At 38.6% G+C, this 23903-nt stretch overlaps 3 protein-coding genes and 1 long non-coding RNA gene across 9 annotated transcripts; 3 read left to right on the top strand and 1 right to left on the bottom strand.

The window, feature by feature from the left end:
* Positions 1–14: 14 nt before the first annotated feature.
* On the bottom strand, positions 15–11265 carry LOC135585125 (uncharacterized). Of its 6 annotated transcripts, none has more exons than XM_065109771.1 (10): positions 10770–11262; positions 9557–9618; positions 9150–9264; positions 7005–7128; positions 4835–4915; positions 3614–3955; positions 3349–3521; positions 2434–3278; positions 536–2000; positions 15–81 (listed from the first exon to the last, which is right to left on the bottom strand). In XM_065109771.1, exons 1-10 carry the CDS (start codon positions 11108–11110, stop codon positions 30–32), a joined length of 3600 nt encoding a protein of 1199 aa, XP_064965843.1. In that variant the 5' UTR covers positions 11111–11262; the 3' UTR covers positions 15–29. The 6 variants fall into 6 exon arrangements, with proteins under 6 accessions (XP_064965843.1, XP_064965844.1, XP_064965849.1 ...); XM_065109772.1 differs by having other exon boundaries at positions 9150–9261; XM_065109777.1 differs by having other exon boundaries at positions 10796–10862.
* Positions 11266–12083: 818 nt separating this feature from the next.
* Positions 12084–14810, top strand: LOC135611869 (uncharacterized protein At2g39795, mitochondrial-like). The gene is made up of 3 exons (XM_065107516.1): positions 12084–12427; positions 13209–13558; positions 14413–14810. The coding sequence occupies exons 1-3, from the start codon at positions 12143–12145 to the stop codon at positions 14567–14569; spliced, it is 792 nt and encodes a 263-aa protein (XP_064963588.1). The 5' UTR covers positions 12084–12142; the 3' UTR covers positions 14570–14810.
* A 793-nt stretch (positions 14811–15603) lies between these two features.
* LOC103985395 (diacylglycerol O-acyltransferase 2D) lies at positions 15604–20937 on the top strand. The gene is made up of 9 exons (XM_009403072.3): positions 15604–15936; positions 16026–16100; positions 16196–16281; positions 16512–16618; positions 16748–16903; positions 19533–19619; positions 19853–19950; positions 20097–20184; positions 20486–20937. The coding sequence occupies exons 1-9, from the start codon at positions 15758–15760 to the stop codon at positions 20585–20587; spliced, it is 978 nt and encodes a 325-aa protein (XP_009401347.2). The 5' UTR covers positions 15604–15757; the 3' UTR covers positions 20588–20937.
* A 1244-nt stretch (positions 20938–22181) lies between these two features.
* LOC103985396 (uncharacterized) lies at positions 22182–22536 on the top strand. Its single transcript, XR_010487149.1, has 2 exons — positions 22182–22321; positions 22408–22536. It is a non-coding gene; the product is annotated as an uncharacterized LOC103985396 (long non-coding RNA).
* Positions 22537–23903: the final 1367 nt, after the last annotated feature.

Raw genomic sequence — 23903 nt, 5'->3', positions numbered from 1 at the left:
TTTATGCGGTATATTCCATAAGGCTTTTCCTATCTTTTTATCCAAACGACAGCGATGCCACCGGGTTGACCCGTTGGACTGCTGCAGATTGAACACAGTAAGACACTGTAATAATCTCCTTCTGTGTAAGAATATTTTACATATAATTTAGTATAACATTTATGAGAAATAATTATTAAAAAATATAAAATAAACTACTCAACAACAATAACAATTTTAGTCAATACTTAGCTATTACATAAAGCAATGCAACGATTTCTCCATATTCTAGCTAGGAACTGGTAAAAGCAGATTTGGCATTCTTGGTTTCATAAGCAAAGGACAGAAAAGACATTTGATCTGAGAAGGCTAAATCAGCCTCGTTCAGTACAGTAATTGCTTTCAAATTAACAAGGAAAGAATAACAAATTATTAGATAGCAGAACAAGCACTCTTCAAAACAACAATGGCAGCACTTTGATACAAGAAGAAAGAACTTTAGCCTCTGGTCCAAGCCAGGAGAATCTGCAAAAGAAACAAAAAGAGGATATCTTACTAGACTAAAATGGTTTCTTGCTTCTTCGCTCCGACAATAAACTCGGGTTCACTAGGATAAACAAAGATTGTTGCTGCAGCAGCCGATGGGTTCAATGCGGCTGAGTACCTTACAGAGGTGATTGATACCTGTGGCAGCTGTTGCGAGCCCGAACATAATGGAACAATCTTGTAACTCATGATGTACTCACTTTTTGGAAGGACGAAGCCAGCATTATCATGAGGGCCAGAAAATACAAAACTTTGACAATCCCCCAGAGAATACTTGATTTCCTGTAGTAGGTTGGTCTGGTTGTGTATCCTAATGTGGAATAAGAAGGGGACTCCTAGAATGGCATGAGGAGGGCAATCAAAACTCACAATCAGTGGTGGTTGCTCGACAATCACACTGGGCAACTTTTGTTCTGTGACAACACCAGAATCTTCAAAATCACCTAGTTTCAAGTCTCTCTTCCAAACTAGACAAACTGAGCCAACCTCAAGATTTGGAGAATCAACCTTCGATGTGACAGAAAAAATCCCTTTGAATTCTTCTCCTGGCACAAGAGGGGCATTGTCGGCAGGAATTCCACCAACATGTTGCACAGAGCAAGCTCTAGAGTCCTCATCACCATCTGATCTAATGGACAAGGATATCACTCGTAGTGGCACCTCACTGCAGTTTTGAGCAGTCACTATGAGGACACTTGTTTCGTTTAGAGCAAGAGAGACCTTCTGTTCGATCCCAGGCAATGATTTGACTTTAGAAAGCAACAGGGGTTCCCGTCGAAAAGGCATCATAAAACAGTGGCTTATGCTGATTGGAATTTTCCCCTCAATCTGCAAGCTCCTATGAATGTTAACTCTCTGAGAAGCAGCTTCTGTGGAGTTTGGTGAGTAACCAAGTGAAGCATAAAGCATAACTGACTTGGGTCTGTGCCATTTGATTTCTAGTTTACATGACCATGAATCTCCTACTCTCAAAACGGGGACAGAGACCACCCCGAAAGACTGTTGAATTTTCCTAATGTTGTCAAACTGGGTTTGAGATTCATCCTCAACACCTGTCCCTGAAATGCTGAGAAGCTCAACATGATGATTACCTGAAGAAAATGGCTCTGCTTCTCTTGGGCTCATCAACAGGCCACCTCCTCTTGCATCCACAAGATTGATCTTCAGCTCACCAGAATAGACTTCATGTCCATTGGATTTGATCGTCAAAGGAACCACAAAAGTTTCTCCAACTAATGCAGGACTAGAAGCACCAAGAATAAGATCAACTTGAGGTTCTGGCTCCTCAACCTGGATAACCTTTAGTCCAGAATATGTAAGTCCAGGGTCCTTTGTTGGGAAGGTCTCCACTTGGTCCTCAAATTTCCAGAATGGCAACTCTTCCATAGATGCAGGACTTTCAGCTTGGCAGCATATCATGAAAGATTTGCCTATTTTAGCTGTAATGGACAAGCACTCGAGTTTTCCACTCTGACCTGCATAATGTATGAACATTAAGAAAAAACAGCTTTGATTGCAAAGAAGGATATGTACAAGTGCTCCTTGCAGAAAGGCTGTAGCTACTTGAAGCATGCAACAACAGAGCTGGGCCTCCCAGAGCTGATCACTACTCATCCATTTGTTAACTACCCGCATGTTGACCTAAATTAGCCTGAGTTTATCATCTCAGTGTCTGGCATAGACCCATCTCAAGATGAGCACAACAAGTATCATGCAACTAAAACAAAGACCAACAGCTGTTGGTCTTGATAACAGTAAATCTGATCTATCACTTCAAGACAAAGACTAAAACATATCACTTGTTGGCAGATCTAAGGAACATGTGAAATAAAGGAAGAATGCCAAATAGCCTGAACTTTGTCGATAAGAAACAAACATAACTATGAGAAAGAAGATTTATAAGCCTACCTGATTTAACTTCATATGTCAACCGCAGCCACTTGTTGGTGGGCAATATAAGTGATGGAGCATTTTCTACACGAACATCTTGGCTGTCCATATCTAACTGTGCTGTAGAGAGATCTTTCACAGCATTGACAATTATGAAGTTGCACTTAGGCTGGTTGAACTCAATTTCCAACCGATCAACCTCAACCGGACATGGTAGTTGTGATAGAAGTGATAAAGTCATCATGGTAGGTGACCCTGGCTTAACAGATTGATCATGAAAGGCAACACAAGCAAGCAATGCCATTCTCAGAGGACTTATAACATCAACATCAACACGAACAGGTTGCTCTTCTGTTATAATGAGACTGCAACCTCCATCTGTCAATGGTAATATATTTTCCCCTCTTAGAAGACCAAAGACTTCATTCTGTACTGATTCTCTTCTTGAAAGGGTAGGTAGACCTGCTGGGCCATACTCCCTTTTGCTATTGGGAGTTTCTACTTCACCAGCAGAAAATATAGGCAACGAAGCCATTTCAAGAGAATATTCAATGAAATCTTTTACTGAGCCAAATCTGCGAGAGCATTCCCGCAAGTATCCCAAACTTTCCCAGAGCAAAGTAACCCAGCCCTCTTGCCGATAAAGACTAGAAACACCATCAAAATGCAGCTTTGCATTATTGAAGTCCTCTGCAATAAAATATTCTTTGGCCATTCTAGTACTACAGTAAGAAGCTAGCCTTGGAGCTTTTAAGCTGTTAAATGATTCATAAGCTTTTTTGAACAGGGCAATGATCTCATATGAATCTTGAAATCTTTGAGCCTCTGTAATAGCATAGTTTATATACTCCGCATCAGAAAGACTGCAAAACTATTGTAGTGTCAGTATCAGCAAAAATTAGCAACAACTTTCAGAACATGCAATGAACTTACGGGAGTACTTCAATTGTATCTCCTTGCTCCAATAAGCGGGCAGATTGACCAACAAATACTGAAGGCAACACAGATTCTGGATTCTTTCCAAGTGTGTTGGCAGATGCAGAGTCTGTCATGGATAAAGAGCTATCCAGACAGTATCTCTTCTCCCTCAAATAACTGGCTGCTAACTTTTACCAGAAAAGTAGCAGTATCAAACAAAAGAAGAAAAGGAAATTAAAAAAAATCATATCAAGATATTAAATTCAATGTATGGCAGTACCTGATAGTAATAAGCTGGTTGCACTTCCCATTCGGTCAAAGGATTCTCTGATGTGCCAAAGTGAGAAGGTAGGGTGCTCGGAATAGCTACTGTGCTTGTCTCTAATAACTCTGCAAAAACCAGAAATTGCCTGCTCAACCAATCCCAATGGAGAAAGGAATTTTTGGTCGAGCCCACAAGCTGTCGATAGCTCGCAATGTGCTTATTGAACCAAGCAATTGCTTCTACAACTTTTCCACCGTGAAGTAATAAGGTTGATGTTTTGAAGTGCAATTGTTCAGCTACAGCTTTTATCTCAACCAGGCGTTGAACTGGTGGCAACCTGGTAGAGGTTGCAATCATCTGAATATTCGAGCATAAAGAATAAACAATAAGACCAACAAAAACAAAATACATTCTGGTAACTAATGCTGGTCTCGTACTTTGATTTTAAACTATTTTGACTCCATTATAAAAGCATGTGCAAGTTATGCTAACTTGACGATCATCAATAAAGGATGAAAGAAATTTGATTACTTTGTTTTTACCAAAAATATGCAAGACCATTTTTTAGCAGCTACATCTCAGAATATGTGAAAATTTGAAAAGCCACATGATAGCTTATCTCAACATGCATGACCGGTCCTGCCTACATGACAATCATATCCCGTCTCATTGATGATATCTTACATGATAACTGGTAACAAGCTTTAAAATTACAGTCAAACTAGTATGTATTGATCAGTATTTATTAATCTGACCAAGTACCAGTGTTGAAACTTATAACTTAAAACTTTATTTTATTTTAATATTACAAGATGGTATAGGTCACTATATCACCTACAATACCATATGTCACTACATCAGACCAGTATTTAAAAATTTTAATTGATGTAAACCATGACCCAGTACATAGTGGCATGCTATAGTGGTGCACCATTTGTATCCTCTACGATTGTACATAGCATATTTGTGCATATGGACAGGGACATGGTATGCCCAAAAGAGGTCTAGAAAATGGAGAAGCACATTATACATGTAGATACTGGTGCTTTCATTTTGCTGGCTTGATCTTTGACCGAAAGACAAACCTGAGATTCACCTACGACAATTGAAAAATAAAATTGAAGCTATAATTTCTGCACCACATTGTCCAGATCCTTGCACAGAAATAGCTGATCCATACGAACGACAAGAAACTTTATATAACACCATGAAATATAGCTGAAGAGGATTCAATACCTCACGTAAAGCACGGTAGGCTTCTTCATAGAACCTTAGTGCTTCTGCCCAATCTCTTCTAAATTCAGCATAAACTGCAACCTGCGTTCAAGGTCCAAACGAAAGAATCAAATGAAAACAATATTTGCAACTAGAAGCAAACACATTGGTCCATCAATCAAACAACTCACAGATATCATATGCAAATCTGACAAAAATGATGAGCATATAAGATCTTGAAATTGTTGATACTCCAGACAAAAGCTTGCATTAGTTTAAGCAGTTGTATGTCCAAGATTGCTAAAAATACAAACAAATATCGGCATATCAGAAAACACAAATCACAAGGACTGTTTAGAGAGCAGGGAAAAAAGACTTTGAAGTGCTTCTCAGGCATTGCATCCAAAATGAACAGTATTTGCCTACAATTGCATCAGTTACTATGACAACATCATTATATTTAGCCCCTTTGTTGCACCACAAGTATCATAAACTAATATATTACAGAGAACTATTTGATTACAGATCTAGCATTTTCATGATGTACTAATATATTATAGATTTCAACAGATTTCAGTTATCAATACTGTTATACCAAGGTCCTAAAAGATGTTCTCTACATCGATGTTCTCCCACCACAAAGCTCATGTGTGGCCAAACTAAGAGACATGCGATCTCTTTGTATTGCTTCTAACAAGGTTCTCTGAAGTTTTCCTAGACCTCATATCACATCACTAATTATGTTGAGTCACCTCATCTAAAGGATGAATTTATAGACCTCCTCTGGATGTGTTCACACCACCATAATTAACCAGATTTTTTTATTTGAAACTCTTCCAAAAATTTATAGGATTTACTTTCCTTCAATCGACCTTGACTATCTCGATGGAAGGTCCAATGCACTTGCCTTATCTGACCCTAATTGCATAGTTTGTGGTACAAGTTCTAGAAATTCAGATATTCAATGGGATATAAAGGTAAAAAAAAAAGTACCATAATATTTTTTATGTTTTCTCATCTCATTTTTTATATTTTATAGTATTATATCCACTTTATAATATTCTATTTTACAATCATTTCCTCGATTAATTTCGACCCCATTGATCCAATATAACTAACCTTATCTAATTTATTAGTCAATGTTGATCATATCATCCTTCGCAGATCTCTATATTGATGTTGATTTTGTGAACTATGCCTAAATGTTTCCATTAAGGTCCACTTCCAAATTAAAACATGAAAATTTGGAAGGATTGCATTTCTGAAATACAGATCCACCAAAATAAGTGGTCATTGTTTGTTTTAATAAAAATACTTGGAGCAGAATTTAGAATTCTATTAGTCTCTTCTCTCTCTTTCTCAACACTTCCTTCTCAACCTCTTCATTTTGTTTCATTTTTTATCACAATCTCTTTTTACCTTTCCTCTTGGAAAGCCACTACCTACAGGTCATTGGTGTTGTCACATCTCATTGATTGGGGTTTTGAGACTATATGAATGGCTGATCCCTCTGTAGGAAATTATAATATTATTATGGATGTTGAAGAATCTCTCCAATTGTGTGCTACTTTTCCAAACCAATGAACCATCTACAAAACCCTACACCATTAACAATTTTTGGCAACTGCAGCCTTAACCTTTATGCGATTCTTCTTTAGGATGGTCTTCTTGGTAAGAATGATATTAGTTGACAATTATTGCTAAAGAGAGTTATAAAATTTCATATTACAACTTTTGGTGATTGTGAACTGTTCTACGAGTTATAGTGTGGAAGTTTCAAATTAGATGATTTTTTTACTGCCGAACTTGATTAAAGAATTATGCTTGGGTGGTTTTGATATTTTAGTTAGACTTTGTGATTATTGAAATAGTTATTTAGTCACTAAGCAAACATTATTATTTCTTTTTTGGGTTTTAACATCAAGTTAGAGTCTTATTTCCTAGCCTAGTATATCAGTTGTCATGCTTTATCAAAAGCTTATGGGTTGTCACTCTTTCTTTTTTCCATTTTTTTTATATCCACTGAGAAAAACACACTTTGCCAAAAAATATGACAAGAATGAATCTTCCATGCTGAGAAAAATGAAAGCAAGAATACTAAAAATAACACAGCGAAAGCAACCAAACTAAAGATTAAGGATATTAAGAAATAATCATTTATCGGATCAAACAGAAAAGATTAGGCTCTTGCCTTGAAGCAATATCGTATATTCAACTCGACAGAATTAAAGGTCCGCTTCTCTATGCGGGTTCTTATTCTTCGTCCTTCTTCTCGATAGTATGTGTTACATAGCTCAGCAAATATGCTTGCAAGTCTGCATAGAGTTAGAGATAATTATTATATATAATTCAAAGTCACAGCAACATCCAAGTTTAATGTATGTGATCAGATATTTAACGGCTTCCACATCACCTGTCAAAATATTTCCAAGATACAACATAACACCCACTCTGACAAGTTAATGCAATCCAAGATAGAGTAGGTAAAATGTCTCATTAACTTGAATAGTTTCACTTACTGCTTTGTTGTTGTCTATGGATCAGATTGGGCTTTGATTAGAGATATTTTACAGTTTGTTGGATTTAAAGAATGGAAGCCTTGGTTCTATATTAAGTGTCATTATGTGGGCTGGGTTAAATTCCTGAAGTACCTCATAACAGATGACCAACAATCAGTGAGCTGCATGCTATAAAGAAGTTCCAACACAGATTCAAAGTCACTAAGCAAGAAAGATTCTACTGAAAGGACTATGAAAGAATTTACTTAATTATCTATGTTCCTAATATAGTTGCTTCAAGAAGTCTTAATAGTCCAAGAAAACTACATACTAAGTAATTCAAATAAGGGGTGATAATCATCCACTTTTTGAATTCAGATGTTAAGCCAGATGCAGGTTAGAACTATTCAGGATATGAATCTGAATCCAATAAAAATGAAAAGGATCCAGAAAGATTTAATAGTAGATCCAAAACTAATATCTATCATATATCAGATTCAAAGCTGTTATTTCGCTTATCCTCATTGCAAGAAAAATAATGTCATGATGGTTGAATACAACATTTAATTTTGGAACATCATGTGAATCCAAAATTGAAGAGCTTGTCAAAGCTAAAAACCATGAGATCTTTCCCTTTTCTATTTGCCATTTTGCATCTCAAAACCAGGAGCCATCAATTAAAAAAGGACTTCCGAATCAACTGCCCATAAATTGGCACTCTTATTAGAGATCCCTTCTTGATATAGCCATTGTCAAAAATAAGAGGGCACTAGAGATCACTTCTTGATAGAGGCATTGTCAAATATGACAAAGCCATTTCTAATTGCCTTCATACTATATACTTCTTCAGAAGAAAATCTTTAATGAAATGATTTCTTGGGAGCAGGTAGATTGAATAGATGGTCACGGAGAACATTTGACTCCTTCCTTACATGTTTGCACATCCATCAAATTTTAATTAGTGTGCCAAACCATGAAGGCATCTAAGCTGAAACTCATACCACATCCCACCATGTCAAGTGTCAGAAAGGTATGAAACATGTCATGTGCCTCAACAAGTCCTAACTAACGTCCTACAGGATTGTAATATTATAATTCTTGATTTTGATTATTATAGTAAATATTACTCAGAGAATGAGTGATCTGAATTAGTTGTAATAACGTTGTAATAATGTTGGCCTATAAATTGGCTGGCAAGGGATGACTAAAATAAATTAGAACAGAAGTTTGACAATTAGCTGAGGTGTTTCTTACTAGGTTGCAATGAATCTAGAATCACCCAGAAAGAAGGATTTATCTGAGTGGATTAGGAAAGGATACATCAAGTTGTTCATGTTTCCTATCCGTTGCTTCTAAGAGTCCTAGTGATAGAAAGAATACAGATTCTACTGTTATTCGATAAAAGTGTCAATTGCTGGGAAAAAAAATTATCCATTTAAGAAATCATTTGGCAGATCCCTCCAATATCTCTTATTCTCTTTTTTTTTTGTTCCCCTTTAAATTCTCTCTTCTTAATCCCTTTCTCTATGTAATTTTCATAATGCTGAGACACAATAAAATCACTGTATCTATCAATTGGACCAGACAAGATTAATGTTCATTGAATTTTACTGCCACCTGTGAAAGATCAAAGAACAAAGTTCAAAAAAAGGCTGTTTATTCAGTTCATATTGAGATTCTTCTGAAAATATAAATTGATGCAATATCTGAATCAATTAGTTTACATCACAAGTCCAATAATTCTAAACAACCAAGACAGTTTTTACATCAAGTATATCTATGGATGGGTATTCAATGAAAGCTGACAAATGTGTGTGCATGTCTTGTTCTTTACATACCTGGTAAGTGACTGCCTTAATTCTGAGGCATCATTTTGTAAAAACGTGATCAAGTATTTTGTGTCAATTTCTGCGCGCTTTCTTAAAGCAATTTTAAGGTCTTCGCTCACATCTTCTGCATTAAACATATAATATTTAATGAATTACTTTGTCATATTGAGCACAGGATCCAGAAACCATGTGTATTAACTGACAAACAAGCATTAAAAAATTTCCAGAAATGGAATACAAAAAAATAGAGCTGTTGCAGTTTGATCTTCAATGTGCAATGATAATCCTTAAGCATCTTGCAATATTACTTAATTAAGCTGGAAAATATAGAGATTATACAATCTTTTCTCACATCAGACATCTTACTTCTACTATAATCAGACAGAGTAACTTACAAAGAAACCACAGTTACATACCACTCTCATTTGTCTGCACAAGAATAACAATCAATCTAATGCTTCTCCCATGAACTGCAGCTCTGCCAAAAGTAAAGGATAGTGTGACCCATTTAAAGCATATAATAAAGTGGAATTTAGAATTCTACACTAGAATAGGAAAAAAACAACAGAACTATACAAAAAGCAAATGACATAGAAAAAATATTAATAAATGGAACGTGAATGAAGGAGGAATCCATGAAGCCAAAAAAAACATAATAGCTAACCATTCTATACCATCATTCAGAATTTAAATCTGAAAAGCAAAAAATGAACATGCCTCTGAGCAATAATTCCACAGTCCCATCTTATGAGCATTAAAGAAAAACTAACCCCACTTCCCCTCGGGTGCAGCCTCTACCAAGTATTTGTTGCCTCTTGAAATATCCAACTTTGGATGAGGAATAGGTAGACAGGCAAGTTTACTGGGACTCACTCATTCCCATTAGTGTTAAGATTTCAACATGTATCAAACTTCCAAGATTGTCTTCAGCCTTCAAAAAACAATCAGTGCCATAGTCTGGTGTGAACAAGAAACAAGAGATCTTCTGAATGAAGACAGAAGCTCACACTGATGATCTCATTACATCTAGCACTAATCAAGTAAATCAGTTCAATTATATAGTTGCACTTCTTGAACTATTAACAATGTCAAATCCCTTTAGTGGATTGCAATCATGTAACACTGATATGAGATTACTAAAAGAAGGTTAATTATGGAAACGCTTTTCTAAAAGCAAGATTTTCAATTTAGCTTATCAGTATCTTGAATTTATTTGACGGGCACATGCATAAAGTACTACAAGGGAACTAATATGCTACGCTATATCATGTTTGAAAAATTGGAAGCATGTGACCGCCTGTATGATATGACATCAAAGATAAGAAATAGGGTTCAACAACACAGAAGGCAGAAAGCTTGTCTCCCCAGATGGATTCGGATTGCACTAAGAGATAGTTACGTTTATTAGAAGTCTAAATTCCAATAACACTAGAAACATAATAGTATAAGAAAGAATGTGCACAGCTTCGAACAACAAACAAGTACATACACCTCTCGTGCCAACGATCAGATCGACAATGAATCTATAATTTGTGCAGAATGTGACCTTTCTCTCCAGGAATGGTGGAGATACTATCAACTGAACTAAAAGAGGAAGCAAAACGTAATCAAAGAGGAAGGAATCCGTACTTTAGGTTCTCAAGATCGGTGCAGACCTGTAGCCACTGAGCGGGATCACCGGTAACGTAATCAGCACGAAAAAGCGCAGCGACGGCAGCGGCCACCCTGGTCCGGTGCTTCATCAGCCAATCCCGCTTGAGGATGCCCGCCACCGGTTGGGGGGAAGCGAGGGGATCCTTGTGCTTCCTCGCCAGGACCGAGATCTTGGAAAAATCCGGCAGTGCGAGGGTGTTGATGGGGGGCTGCTCGGCGTGGAGGAAGGAGGAAATCGTCTGGTGGAGCTCCGGACACCCGACCACAGAAACGAGAGAGATCGGCGGGGTCCGGAGCTCCTCGGGATAGTACTCCATGTTGCAGCCGGATCGAATGCCCGTACGAGTTAGGGATCTCGGAAACCCTAGCTAGGGTTTCGAGATCGCGAGCTGGAGCGGAGCGGGAGAGAAAGCGATGAGTCGGAGATCCCCTTCTCGGGAGGAAAACGATTTGACGACCCGATCGTAGCCTCGTTCTCGCCATCTCGAACCGTTTAATTAACATCGGACGGCCCAAATTAAGATCGGCTTCTCGTTCGTAACATATGAAACTGATATGCTTTCCCTCATCAGGCGCATGCACTGTCCGCCTGATCCCGACTCAACGGTCAGGATAAATAAGATCGAAAACGGAGACTTTTAACACATTTTTCACTCACGCCCTTCCCGTTTCAATACCTCCATGTAATTGGAGGAAATGGTTAGTGACAAGATGGTTCCACGCGGGACCCACTATTCAGCCAATTACGCGGCCGGGTCACAAGATATTTATATTCAGAGTAGCAGAAGCCCATACTTGCCGGCGGCCACCGCCTTCTCCTCCCCTCCCACCATTTAGTGCCCCCGGTGCAGCCATCAGTTGGCGGTGGATGTTAACTGGATCTGTAACGTTGACGGGTCTTTACTGAGCTCTGGAGGTGGCGATTCACGGCGAAGACTGTTGCTCCTGTCTGTAACGCCCGAGTTCTAAGTGGTTGGTGGCGGGAAGACAGACTATGATGGCGGAGACCGCCGCAGAAGCACGCAGCAGAAGACACCGCCATGGAGTTCTTCGTCTCCATATCATCAGTGCAGTTGCCTCAAAACCTATCTGCATGCTCGTTCCTTTCCTGCTCACACACAATAGTATCATCATCACCATCGACATCATTCGTTATCATTAATTAAAATATTAAAATTATTTTTTTATTTTTATAATTTTATTAGTAAAATCGAAATTAAAAATATTAATATACTTTTTAAAAATTAAAATACTAAAATAACTAACTATTGGGTTAATCTATAATTAGAATAAGTCGTCTTCGTCTCCTTAAACCCTTTGTACAGAAACCCTAACTAATACGGCAAAAGATGTCGTGGATTGCCGCTTCCCTCCTCCGCCGGTCCCTCCGCGTCCCCATCTCTTCCGCTCCCTTCCTTCGCCGCGGCCGTCCCCCCTGGATCACTTCCTCGCTCCTCGCTGATTCCTCCCCACTCTCTTCTCTGTGCCGCGCGGCAGGGCCGCAGGGCCTTAAGCCGGCTTCCTCTTTTCTCTCTCTTCGCTTCGCTTCGTCTAAGGTATCCGGCGATGAGAACCTCAAGCGGGTGATCGATTCTGAGATCCAGTGCGAGCGGGAGTCTGACACCCACGGCCAGGTCCTTGTGACTCCGCCTTCTCGCTTAAGCTCCTCATCTCCGATGCTCTTTTGTGCTGTTAATTAGAGTGTTAGTATGGTAAAGTTGTTGCCTTTTTTGTTTAAATGTCTTATTTCTGCCAACTAATTTATGCATTCATCTGATTTTTGTTCTTTGCTCTTTTTGTCATTTCTTTTGTTCATAATTGTTCACAATGATCTTATTGTTGTTTACATATGTTGTCACTTAAGATTTTCTGCTAGTTTATGGTTCTGTTCTCATCCTTTCTTTGTGATATCATCCCATTCTATATGTTGTTGTTTTGATTATTCAGAAGAAGTTGCTCATATAGGTGATCTTTATTCAGCAGGAATCTATTGCACTTTCAAATCACGTTACTATTTAAGGAATTCATGTTCAGTAATGTGTTTCTTTGTGAGAATAGGAATTCATGTTCAGTAATGTGTTTTTTTGTGAGAATTGATGCAAGAATTTTAGTAGAATATACCGAAAGTGACTAACCTGAAGATAACATGATTATTTACTTGAATATCTTTGTAAAGATAGGAGTACAAGCAGTCGACTTGTCTTCATTTTCTGAAACCATTTTTGATGACTTTGCGCAGGATTGAAACTCCGTGCAGTAGGTGTTATTGCCCAATTTCCCTTCATTTTTTCCAAGCTCAACAAAACATTCATTAAGTTGCAATTGGGTTTACTTATATGGTTTACTTGGAGCTGGTTCCCAATATCGTCTATAAAGATTTGTTTCTTTAGTAATCTGTCTATATGCATTTTGCAGGAAGTTGATGTACCAGAAGACTTGCCTTTTGAAATTGTTGATAATCCTGGTGATCAAGCAGTCTTCCTCAAAAGAGAATTTGCTGGTGAGAACATCCAAGTCACTGTGTTGATGAATTTTGATGAGCACAATGACTTAGAGGAGAGTGACGAGGACGATGATGACGACGAGAGAAATGAGAATTCTATGGAGCCAACCCTATCTTTGGTTGTATCAATTGATAAAGGAGAGGGTTCTTTTTTGGAGTTCTGTTGCAACCTCAATTCTGATGAACTTGAAATTGAGAGCATGGTCATGAAGAAACGTGATGATGTTGATGGCCAAAGTGCATATCAAGGCCCCAAATTTTCGTAAGTTTCATTCTCTTGTATTCATTCCATATCATTCATTGGTAGGAAGTTGGAATAGACTGAATTTCTTCCATTCAGCACAAAAAGTAGAACGTGTTTTGTACGATAATATTTTTATTGTAGAAGTTGTAATCTCCAGTACATATATGAACAAATATGAAATATGAAAAGAATTGGGGTTTTGGAAATGTTGCAGAACTAAAGTGATATTTCCCTGTAGGAGACTTTAGAAAGACATCTCTAAGCTACTTGATTAGCCTATACATTTTCATCTAGTAGATGTTTAGGAGATGTGAAGTTTAAGCAGATGAACTGGATTAGTTTAGGGGTTGACTGCTATAGATATATCACAATCATGTAAATAATATCAGTGCCTCTATCTGTTTCTTTTTGTCATGCAAGTAGGTGTTTGTACAAGATAGCTGTTTTTATCTATTTATCTTCTATAAAGCCGGTTGTTATGATGGAGTTCTGTAATTTCTTCAATGCCATTTAAATGGTCAGTAAGGCAAATGATTACATGGCATTTTAACAAAGTTATAGTGATTGGCGAGTAATGCTTTTATAGTTTTATTGAGAATTGAAAACTTGGAAATGCAAACCCCTTAAGCTTTTTGGAGATATGTAGTGATCAATTTTATAACACGTTACATGTCTTTATATGCCTTTTCTTTTTTGCTTCTGCAATTTGGGGGTTAAAACTTAATCTGTGTTTCTCCATGCCTACAACGGAGTTAATTGCACAAAAAATCCATGAATCCAACATGATGCTTTTATCTTGCTGTAGTTATATAGCTGTCACAAAAAAAAATAAAAGCTGAAATGCTGGTCTCATATTTACTTTGTGCCTGCAGGGATTTGGATGAGAACTTGCAGCAGGCCTTGCACGGGTACCTTGAAGCTAGAGGTATCAAGAGATCCCTGTTTGATGTTTTGCACAAATACATGTTGAATAAAGATGACAGGGAGCACTTGGGATGGTTGAAGAACATCAAAGGATTAATAGCTTAGTGAGGATTCCACTTCTCATTTCAGAAAACGGAGGAGTTTAGGAGTGTTTTTGAGTAATTCATCTCTTTTTTCTACAATATGAGAGTTAAAATGACATATTAGAATGCTACTGTACTGAATCCTCCACCATGATTTATCATGTAATTGACTTGTATTATTTGAATTTTGTTGAAGGATTGATTTGAACACACAATGTCACCAAATTATATCAAAATTATGTTGGATGCAGTCATTTATCTCACATGTGGGTAATTACATATTGATCTTTGTAATTAATTATGATTAGTATTTTAATTTTATACTTTAAAAATTAGCATTGGAACCTTATATTTATGAAAGTGAAATATTTATGTTGTCAAGACACAAATGGAAATGATAAATAATTTTACTAAATTTTTTTTCATATTTCTTTTGTCTTTTTTTATCTCTCGGCACGTGTTTTGTTTTTGTGAAGATGGTTCCCCGATTATTGCAGTGTGCAATCCCCGATCAAGTTGGAACAGTAGCACTAGCAGCAATAGATTCTTGCCTCCACTTCCTCCTCCTTTAGTTGACTGTTGACTTGCCTTCGAGCTCCTCGTCCTTAACTTCATTGAAATTAATATATAGTGGAATTATTTTTTAATCTTTTCATTTCGTATCCTTATGATTCTTTTCATCGATCAAATCAACATGGAGAATACGTAGGAATATCTAATTACCCCTCTCACATGAGAGTGACTTTTTGCCGTATCTCCTTCCCACAGTCAAGTGGCTTGCAAGAAGGTCGAACACGACGATGTGAAGACGACCAGGCGAAGCCATCCCACCGTCCATCAACTCCGCCAAACGAATCACGACGACATGAGCCAAAGGATCATCCTGGATACTCCGCCCCCACACACGTGCGTGTCGGCGGAACGTTAATGTGGAGAGCGGCAACGACAACCAACGCTACACGGCGGATCGTTAATGTGGAGCGGCAACAACAACAAACAATACACGACAACGCGTTGAATATGGTATATTACAATTGAATATTTGGAGACAGAAACGGGATCCTAATTTTGGGACGACGGATCCTTCTAGTATATCTAAACTCCTCATCGGGGGCGATAGAGAAATGCATCTGATCCTGCAAAGAGACAAGGGCGACGACCCGTTTTCATCTGCGGTCCTTCTGCTCCTCTGCTCGAAGGGTCGCGAGCTATGGACGAGGGCAATGGCGAGCACCGCAAGGGGGGCGAGACCCCGGTGGTGTTCCAGGGGACGGAGTACTCCCCCTTCCGTACCACCGTCGCCCTCGCCCTCTGGCTTGGCGGCATCCACTTCAACGCCGCCTTGGTCCTCGCCACGCTTCTCCTCCTCCCCTTGCGCCTCGCCGCCGCGTCCGTCTCCTCCTCCTCCTCGTCCTCCTCCCCCTTTCTCTCCTCCTCCTCCTGCTACTAACGCTCCATATTCCTCTGTTTTGATGCAGAGTTTTCGGGTTTCTGCTCTTCCTCATGTTGATTCCTGTCGATCATAAGAGTAAATTGGGGTCCAGACTATCAAGGTGCCAGCATTTTCGTTTTAATTTCATGGACTTCGAAACCTTCGGAGGTTTCATGACATATTTCTTCTGTTTCTATTTTCTCGTTAAATACTTAGGTATATTTGCAAGTATGCAAGTGGCTACTTCCCCGTCACCCTTCATGTGGAGGACATCAAGGCCTTCAATCCGGACCAAGCATATGGTGAGCTCTTGTTCATCTCTTCCGTTTTTGGCTTATATTGACACAGGTCTCCGTGGCTTCTTCTTTATTTGTTTTCAGCTGATATTAGTTTATACATCGAGTGGATTAACTCAAAATTTTTAAGCAACAAGTGTATCTGATTGCTGCCTTGGTGCAAAATATGAATTGAGTGACTGCCAATAATAGTTGGGATATGGCCTTAAATAATCAAGGGTTTGAAATATTTGCAGTGTTTGGTTATGAGCCGCACTCGGTGCTACCTATAGGTGTTTGTGCTCTTGCCAACCACACTGGATTCATGCCTCTACCTAAAGTCAAAGTTCTCGCGAGCAGCGCTGTGAGATATCCTGTTTCCTGGTCATTTTCTGTATTAAATATCCATACCCTCTGTAACACCTTTTTTTCTTTTTCTTTCACTTTTGATATTCCCTGAATTCTTGCTCTGTGTGCATAATATTATGGTCAGGTCTTCTACACTCCTTTTCTGAGGCATATTTGGACATGGCTGGGACTAGTCCCTGCATCTAGGAAGAACTTCTATGCTTACTTGGAAGCTGGGTATAGTTGCATTATTGTTCCTGGTGGGGTGCAGGAGATGCTTCATATGAACCATTTTTCCGAGGTATGCCTTCTGCACCTAAACTATTGAAATCAGTCAAGTGCGTTGCATTTCTTTCATGCATTTGGTGCCTTTCCATATTATTCAATAGTGGACGTCTAGATGATTCTCAATTCACCAGAAGTTGTATGGTTCATAGTATCATGGTAAAAGGAATATGTACAGGAGTTTGATGTGTAGTCATGTGAAATTGGTTGATCTAAAAAATTTATGGTAAAAGTGTATACAGATGATCTCTTTGGACTATGTAATTTTGCTCTCATTCACTTTTTGTTTCCTCCTTAATTTGTGCTGCAGTTTCAATGGAGTTGGATTTTACTTGTTTGCTTTAAGCTTCTAACCCTAAGTTGGGAAGCAAAATTATTTATTTAGAACATCAAATGTTGAGTTCTGGTGTCTTTGGCCAAAATTGAGTTGATCAAAATCAACAGAGATAAGGAAATAAACAATATCATCTATTAATAAAGTGAACAAGACAATTGAATGGTTTGCAAGCTTGCCAGTAACACAAAAGAAATTTCATAAAACTAAGGTAGAAAATCTACAATAATATGGCATAATGATGATCTATATTGATTTTTACTAAATAACTAACTGGAGGTTTACTGTGTCACACATGGAACTTCATTATTCTTAAATTTTATTTCTTGTTTAGCTTTAGATAATTAAGTTTCACCGTGACTATTCACTTCAATAGTTTAGGTTTTCCATTGTTCAACAGCTTAGATTCACACATGAATATTTGCTTCAATATGGCTATTATTTTAGGAAGTTCTAAGAAGTCCTTTAACACTTCAAAATTGAGTTATGATACATCCAAACTCCAATCATTAATACTTTCCATTGGAGTTGATGCAGATCATTGATATGTTAATCAACACTGTTTCAGATATCCAAAGTACCGAAGGTTTCTAGAAATGACACTTCAATTCTTTTAAGATGATTAACTAGGTCAGCTAACATTAAAGAATTGAATGGTAAAATTGTAATAGCTTGAAAGGTTATTTCTCAATATTTGAAAATTGAAAATTTTAAACTACTGATCTTTGTGGAAACATCATTAAACATGTAAAAAGAAGAGAATAAATGTACCCGAATGGTGTTGATCGTAGATCAAGTAAAAAATATTTGTTGTGCTATTGAATTCATTTTGTTATAGGGATGCCTATTGAATAATTAAGATATCACGGTAGGGATAATAGTGCCAGACCCCATGTGGTGCACTACACAGATCCGACAATGACATACTAGGTTTGACCAAATTTTACCTATGAACAGGATTGGTGGAATATGGTCTCCAAAACTGATTATTAATAGGGTGGGGATGCTATAATTTATCCCTAACCTTAACCCATGGGCGGAATATGATCTCTAAAGCTCATTTACTATTTAAGTATCCTAGAAGTCACATCTGGGATTTCTAAAAGGCATACTAATTCCCTAGGAGATTACTCTTGGGAATTATTGTCTTCATTGATTATACTAAGGCTCCTAAACCCCTTTAAAGTATCCTAGAAGTCATATTTTGGATTTCTAAAAGGCATGTTAATTCCCTAGGAAATTACTCTTGGAAATTATTGCCTTCACTGATTATACTAAGGCTCCTAAACCTCTAAAAATAATGGAGCTCGTCAATTGATGACTTACTTCAGATTGTCTGAAAAGAATTATATGTTCTCCAGTCTCTTACTCTCCTCTCTTATTTCACCTTTCTCTCTCTCTCTCTCTCTCTCTCTCTCTCTACTTTCCCACTCTGTTCTGCATCACCTTGAAGGTTAAAGGTGTCATTTGGCAACAACCTATTAAGCCAATACTAAATTTTTATATATTCTTACTTCATCCTTATATTTTTGAATTTGCAGGACCTGAAACCTTATAATATTAGCACCTTTTAGCTTTATCACAGTAACATGCCTCAGCTTGATTCAAACATATATGCAAGTGGGGGAAGAGAAAAGATAATTTCAAGATATGATCTTGTCTGATTTCTCTTGGTTTGGTGCTTATCAATAAAAGTTAAAGCAAATCAATCTTCCATTCTCTCCAAGTGGCAAGTTACCATATGAGATACGGATGGTTGGTTGAATCGTTTATGTTGTTTAAACTTGAAAATTTCAGGAAAAAATTTGGTATTTCTGTTGGATCTTGCCTTAGTAACTCATGGGTTATTATACAATCTCCATTAAACATGATTGAGATTTTGCATTGCCATGATTTTAGAGCATCACAGAGTATTTAGGATATACCATACTGAATATCCTTTCGGTGAGCATGAATCATATTTAGGTTTACTGTATTTGAGTAACGGACTCAAAATGTCAATCTATTTTGTGAGGTAGGTGGGTTTTGGATTATGCCACTGTGGTGTTATCTCCAGAATATATCCTGGTATAGAGATGAATCTGAATGCAGTATAATATTTTCATCCAGCTTTCTTGCTTTCTTCTCTTCATGTTAATCGAATAATTGAAGACGTCCTATATGCATTTTTATCAACTATTATGAGTTGTAGTTTTTGCCAAAATGCTTATAATTTAGTCTGCAATAACCTTCTGATGTTCTTGTTTCCTTGTATGGATTTTCAAGATAAGCAACTAGGCAAATATTAACCTAAGTTATATCTGATGAATAGGTTGCTTTCCTTAAATCAAGAAAAGGATTTGTGCGAATTGCCATGGAGACGGGCCGACCTATAGTTCCTGTTTTCTGTTTTGGCCAGGTTTGTTTTTCTTTTGATATGGCCAGGTTTGTTTTTCTTTTGATACCTCGGATGACTTTTAAGAAGAACTATGTGTGCTTGATGGACAGATGTTGTCCTGCCTTATGTACATGATGACCAGAAGTCATAGAGTGATCTGCTTGCATACCATGAACTTGATTTCTTACAATTGCAAATATGGATGCTCTAAATACTGAGTATATGAAAACCTCATTTTCTTAATTGGTTGACAGAGTCATGTTTATCGATGGTGGAAACCTGGTGGGAAATTTTTTGTCCCGATTGCACGAGCACTAAAGTTCACTCCAATAGTCTTCTGGGGAAGATTTGGGTACCGAACAAATCCGATTGTTGTCTTAATCATGCCAGTCTACTAGCCCACTTAAACTTTGGCTACTTTCCATATTAACACTGGTTTTTTTCGTCTACCATTAATGTTACCTAATGTTTTGTGATTATATTTCTCTTGTTATGCAGAACACCTATACCATTTCGGCATCCGATGCATGTCGTAGTCGGAAGACCCATTGAGCTGATGAAAAACCCTAAGCCCACTACGGCTGAGGTAATGAAAAATCAATCTTTTTACCACAATATTCTCCTGAATCATTAAAATGAACTTCCTACACCTGAGGCCCAACGACATCAAATTTTCTTATCACACTTTTCTCCTGAATAATTAAAATGAATTCCCAAGACCTGCAGCCCTCCTTGTTGTCGAGCCTGCTGCATGTTGGTGTATTTACATTTTGAGATAGAAAAGAACATCAATTCTCATGACTCAAGTTCATTTCATACGTTCTATCTTCTCCTAGGTTATTTATAATATTTAAAATATGATTATTTCAATTTTCTGATTTTTCCAGATCAATGAGGTTCATGCCCAGTTTGTTCATGCTTTCCAAGAACTCTTCGAGAAGTACAAGTACAAAGTTGGGTACCCTGATCTCCAAGTCTCTATTCTGTGACATGTACATCTTCCATGCCTTTGTCATCTGAGCTTGATGAACCTGAAATCGAGCTTAGAGAAAGTCACCGGGCCCTGTTATCAAACTGCATGCATGAGCGTTCCATCAGGTCAACACAATGGGAACGAATACTGCTGCAGGCATTCAGAAGCTGAAATACCCTGTCTTATATACTCTGTTTCTGAGTAAAAATTCGGATGGATGGATGGATGGATGGATGTACAAACTTGGATAGAAATATAAATCTGCCGACCTTTCATTGTAATAAACGCTGTGATCGGAGTAGAAAGTGTCATCGAGCAAAACATTATATGGTCACAATGGAAAAGCTAATCACCATTTGAAGAGTCTTCCTCGTTCTCACCAACCCGTCGAGCTCCATCGCTACTTCTCTCGTGAGGGGAAGGGCCTGTCGTCCCCCTTAAGTTGAGGCATCTCTTCGCCAGCTCCGCCACCGCTAACCATCAGCTCCTGCGCTCCTTCGGTCACCACACGAAGCTCCGCAAGTATTCCGGTTCCAGGTATGTGAGCTGTTGGATCTCCTGGAAGTTGGTTATCTTTGATTTCTTGATGGTCACTGATAGGGGAAATAATGGTGGCATGATGTGTCACAACGATAGCCCCACCTGGGTGCCACTTTGCCCGATGAAGAGGGCAATAACGCTGACTCGACTCGCGCTGACGACACCTGCTATCAGGCAACGACTTCCAATCCCGCACGCTTGACCATGGCAAGGTAGGACGACTACCTACCCCCGCCCATACCTTGCAACGATCCGATTTATCACGCAACGTCAGTAACGACGTCAGACGCCATTAGAGGTGCAACCCTGCCTCGCGCAGACGGGTACCTCAGGTAACGGTAAGCTTCCCCATAAATACCCTCGCATTCTAAACGGAAGGAGGGAGGCCAACAACACCTGCAGAGAGCCATCTCTTCCTCCAAAAACCCTCTCCACTTCACTAACTTGAACGTCCGAGGGGTCGGGCCAAGCTGCCGGTCCGACCTGCGTGCAGGTACCCCGCCGAAGTCATTTCTGTCCGACGACGTGGCGGAGGACTTCTTCCAACCAGACCCCCGCAATCGGTCGCCCCAAGATCCCGAGGGACGCTGCACCACATTTCCGCCATTCGGACCCCGAACCAAGTCGTGTCGGTCCCGAGACCATGGCTAAAACAGTTACTTACTGTGACAGTCACCATTTTGGTCGTCACACGGAGCACCTCAGATCTATCTAATGCAGGAGGGATGCCGGCGGGCCATCGGTGGAGTGCACGCAGTAGCTATTGGAGGAGACGAACGCGTGTGTCCTTCAAGAAGCCATGGCCGCTGGGACTGAAAAGATACGGACATTGGAGTTCTTCCGGAGGCGACTGGTGGTGGCGCAGCTGCCGACGCCGAAGCAGGAGGTCCCGCTGGGCGTGACGTCGCTGCTGTTCGGTTTTTCACTGAGCAGTTAAATATTTTATTTTCGTAAATATAAAAATCTTAATATAACTTTTGAAAATAGAAAAATCAAAATACTAAAGATAACTAATTATAAGAATAATTCATAATTAATCGGCGCCAAGTTGGAGGACCCGTTTGCCTCCGCGAGCTATGGACGAGGGCAATGGCGACCGCCGCGAGGAGGGCGAGCCGACGGAGTACTCCCCCCTCCACGCCACCATCGCCTTCGCCTTCGCCCTCGCCTTAGGCGGCCTCCACTTATCCTCGCCTTGGTCTTAGCCGCGGTCTTCCTCCTTCCCGTCCGTCTCCCCCCCTTTCCGCTCCTCTTCCTACTGCTACTAACGCTCCATATTCCTCTGTTTTGATGCAGGGTTTATGGGTTTCTGCTGTTCATCACGTTGATTCCCGTCGTTGATAAAGAGTAAATTGGGGTTGAGAGTATCAAGGTTCCAGGTTTTCCCTATTGATTTAATGATCCTCGAAACCTCGAGAGGGTTCATGACAGATTTCGATTTTCTCGATAATTCTTTATTTGCTTGGTGGTAACAAAAATACTTAGGTATATTGGCAAGTATGCAGCTGGCTACTTCCCCATCACTCTTCATGTGGAGGACATAAGGCCTTCGATCCGGACCAAGCATACTGTCGGAAAGAATAAAAGATAAAATGAATTAAATGAATTATTGAAGAAGTTTTATTGAAGAAGCCTATCAAGATTTACGGTTATTAATGGACCTACTTATAAAATTTTGATTTTGATGGACTTGTTTTATAGTTATTAATGGACCTATCAAGATTTCGTTTGATATGAAAAATTCATTTACACCTTATAAAATTTTGATTTTGATGGACTTGCTTTATAGTTATTAGTGGATCTATCAAGATTTCGTTTGATATGAAAAATTTATTTACACCTTACAACGGACGGGGACTAAGTTCTATGTATCATTTCATAATAAATTATTATAGTCTTCAAACATTGTTACTCATCATTCAAAAATTTTTAAAGCTTGGTTAATAATAGACAAACTTCAAAATAAATTTGAGATGTGCTTCCATGTTGAGATCCTTGGCAACAAATGAAGATGATACAAATTTAATAGAAACATTATTAGAACATAATTTAGAGATAAATATTAGATTCTTCTTGTATATTAGGAACATAAATAAATAAATAAAAAAATTAAGGAAGAGAAAAGATTCGTAGAATCAGTAAAACATTTATGATCATCTATCATGATATCCAAGGAGGAGGCAGCAGTTTCGTGGCCATGCGTTCTCACATATGATACACGCATGTGTGCTTTCCAATCGAAGTCGACAGCGTGCACTATTAAGCATCCACGAAAACTGGAACGATAAATGCATTAACTATCAGGCAATCATCATCACTGGAACGATAAATGCATTAACTATCTAATGATTAACCTATCCATTTGATTTCGTCTGGTCCAAGAGTTTTGGGAAACTACTGCAATTATAACACCAATATGATCGCAAGGTAATAGTTCTGTGGGTGCACTGGTTTAGTTTGACAGGTACATTATACCCAGTCCAATCTAAGACATATTTTTAGATTGGAGCAAGCTAAATCAGTGACTAAATGGAAATATCAATCTGACTTTAAGGACATATATTCACATGGAAATATCAATCTGAATGGAAATCAGTTTCTTGAGCTGGTAAAGCAAACAAAACTGGAGAAAAGTTGTACCACATTGTTCAAAAGAACAAAGCCTTCCTTCCTTCCATGTTCTTGGAATCCATCAACATGCTTTCCCATGCATAATTTGTTCAGGAAAGATCCTATGAAATCCAATTTTTCATCACAATTTTCAGAACATTTTCACCTTTTTTTTACTACTA

This window comes from Musa acuminata, chromosome BXJ2-5, assembly GCF_036884655.1.
Source record: "Musa acuminata AAA Group cultivar baxijiao chromosome BXJ2-5, Cavendish_Baxijiao_AAA, whole genome shotgun sequence".
Classification (NCBI taxonomy): Eukaryota; Viridiplantae; Streptophyta; class Magnoliopsida; order Zingiberales; family Musaceae; genus Musa; species Musa acuminata.
Note: the sequence above shows the minus strand (reverse complement) of the source record. Positions and strands in the feature narration are given on the sequence as shown.

Bases quoted from the DNA above. Each gene is read 5' to 3' on its own strand.
- LOC135585125 (XM_065109771.1), bottom strand. From the start codon at position 11,110: ATGGAGTACTATCCCGAGGAGCTCCGGACCCCGCCGATCTCTCTCGTT. The intron at 3,956-4,834 runs GTATTGAATCCT...TCGAATATTCAG, and splicing joins CCTACCGTGCTTTACGTGAG to ATGATTGCAACCTCTACCAG. The intron at 2,001-2,433 runs GTAGGCTTATAA...TACATTATGCAG, and splicing joins GACATATGAAGTTAAATCAG to GTCAGAGTGGAAAACTCGAG.
- LOC135611869 (XM_065107516.1), top strand. From the start codon at position 12,143: ATGTCGTGGATTGCCGCTTCCCTCCTCCGCCGGTCCCTCCGCGTCCCC. The intron at 12,428-13,208 runs GTCCTTGTGACT...TGCATTTTGCAG, and splicing joins AGTCTGACACCCACGGCCAG to GAAGTTGATGTACCAGAAGA. The intron at 13,559-14,412 runs GTAAGTTTCATT...TTGTGCCTGCAG, and splicing joins TATCAAGGCCCCAAATTTTC to GGATTTGGATGAGAACTTGC.
- LOC103985395 (XM_009403072.3), top strand. From the start codon at position 15,758: ATGGACGAGGGCAATGGCGAGCACCGCAAGGGGGGCGAGACCCCGGTG. The intron at 16,101-16,195 runs GTGCCAGCATTT...TTAAATACTTAG, and splicing joins TTGGGGTCCAGACTATCAAG to GTATATTTGCAAGTATGCAA. The intron at 19,951-20,096 runs GTACCGAACAAA...CTTGTTATGCAG, and splicing joins GTCTTCTGGGGAAGATTTGG to AACACCTATACCATTTCGGC.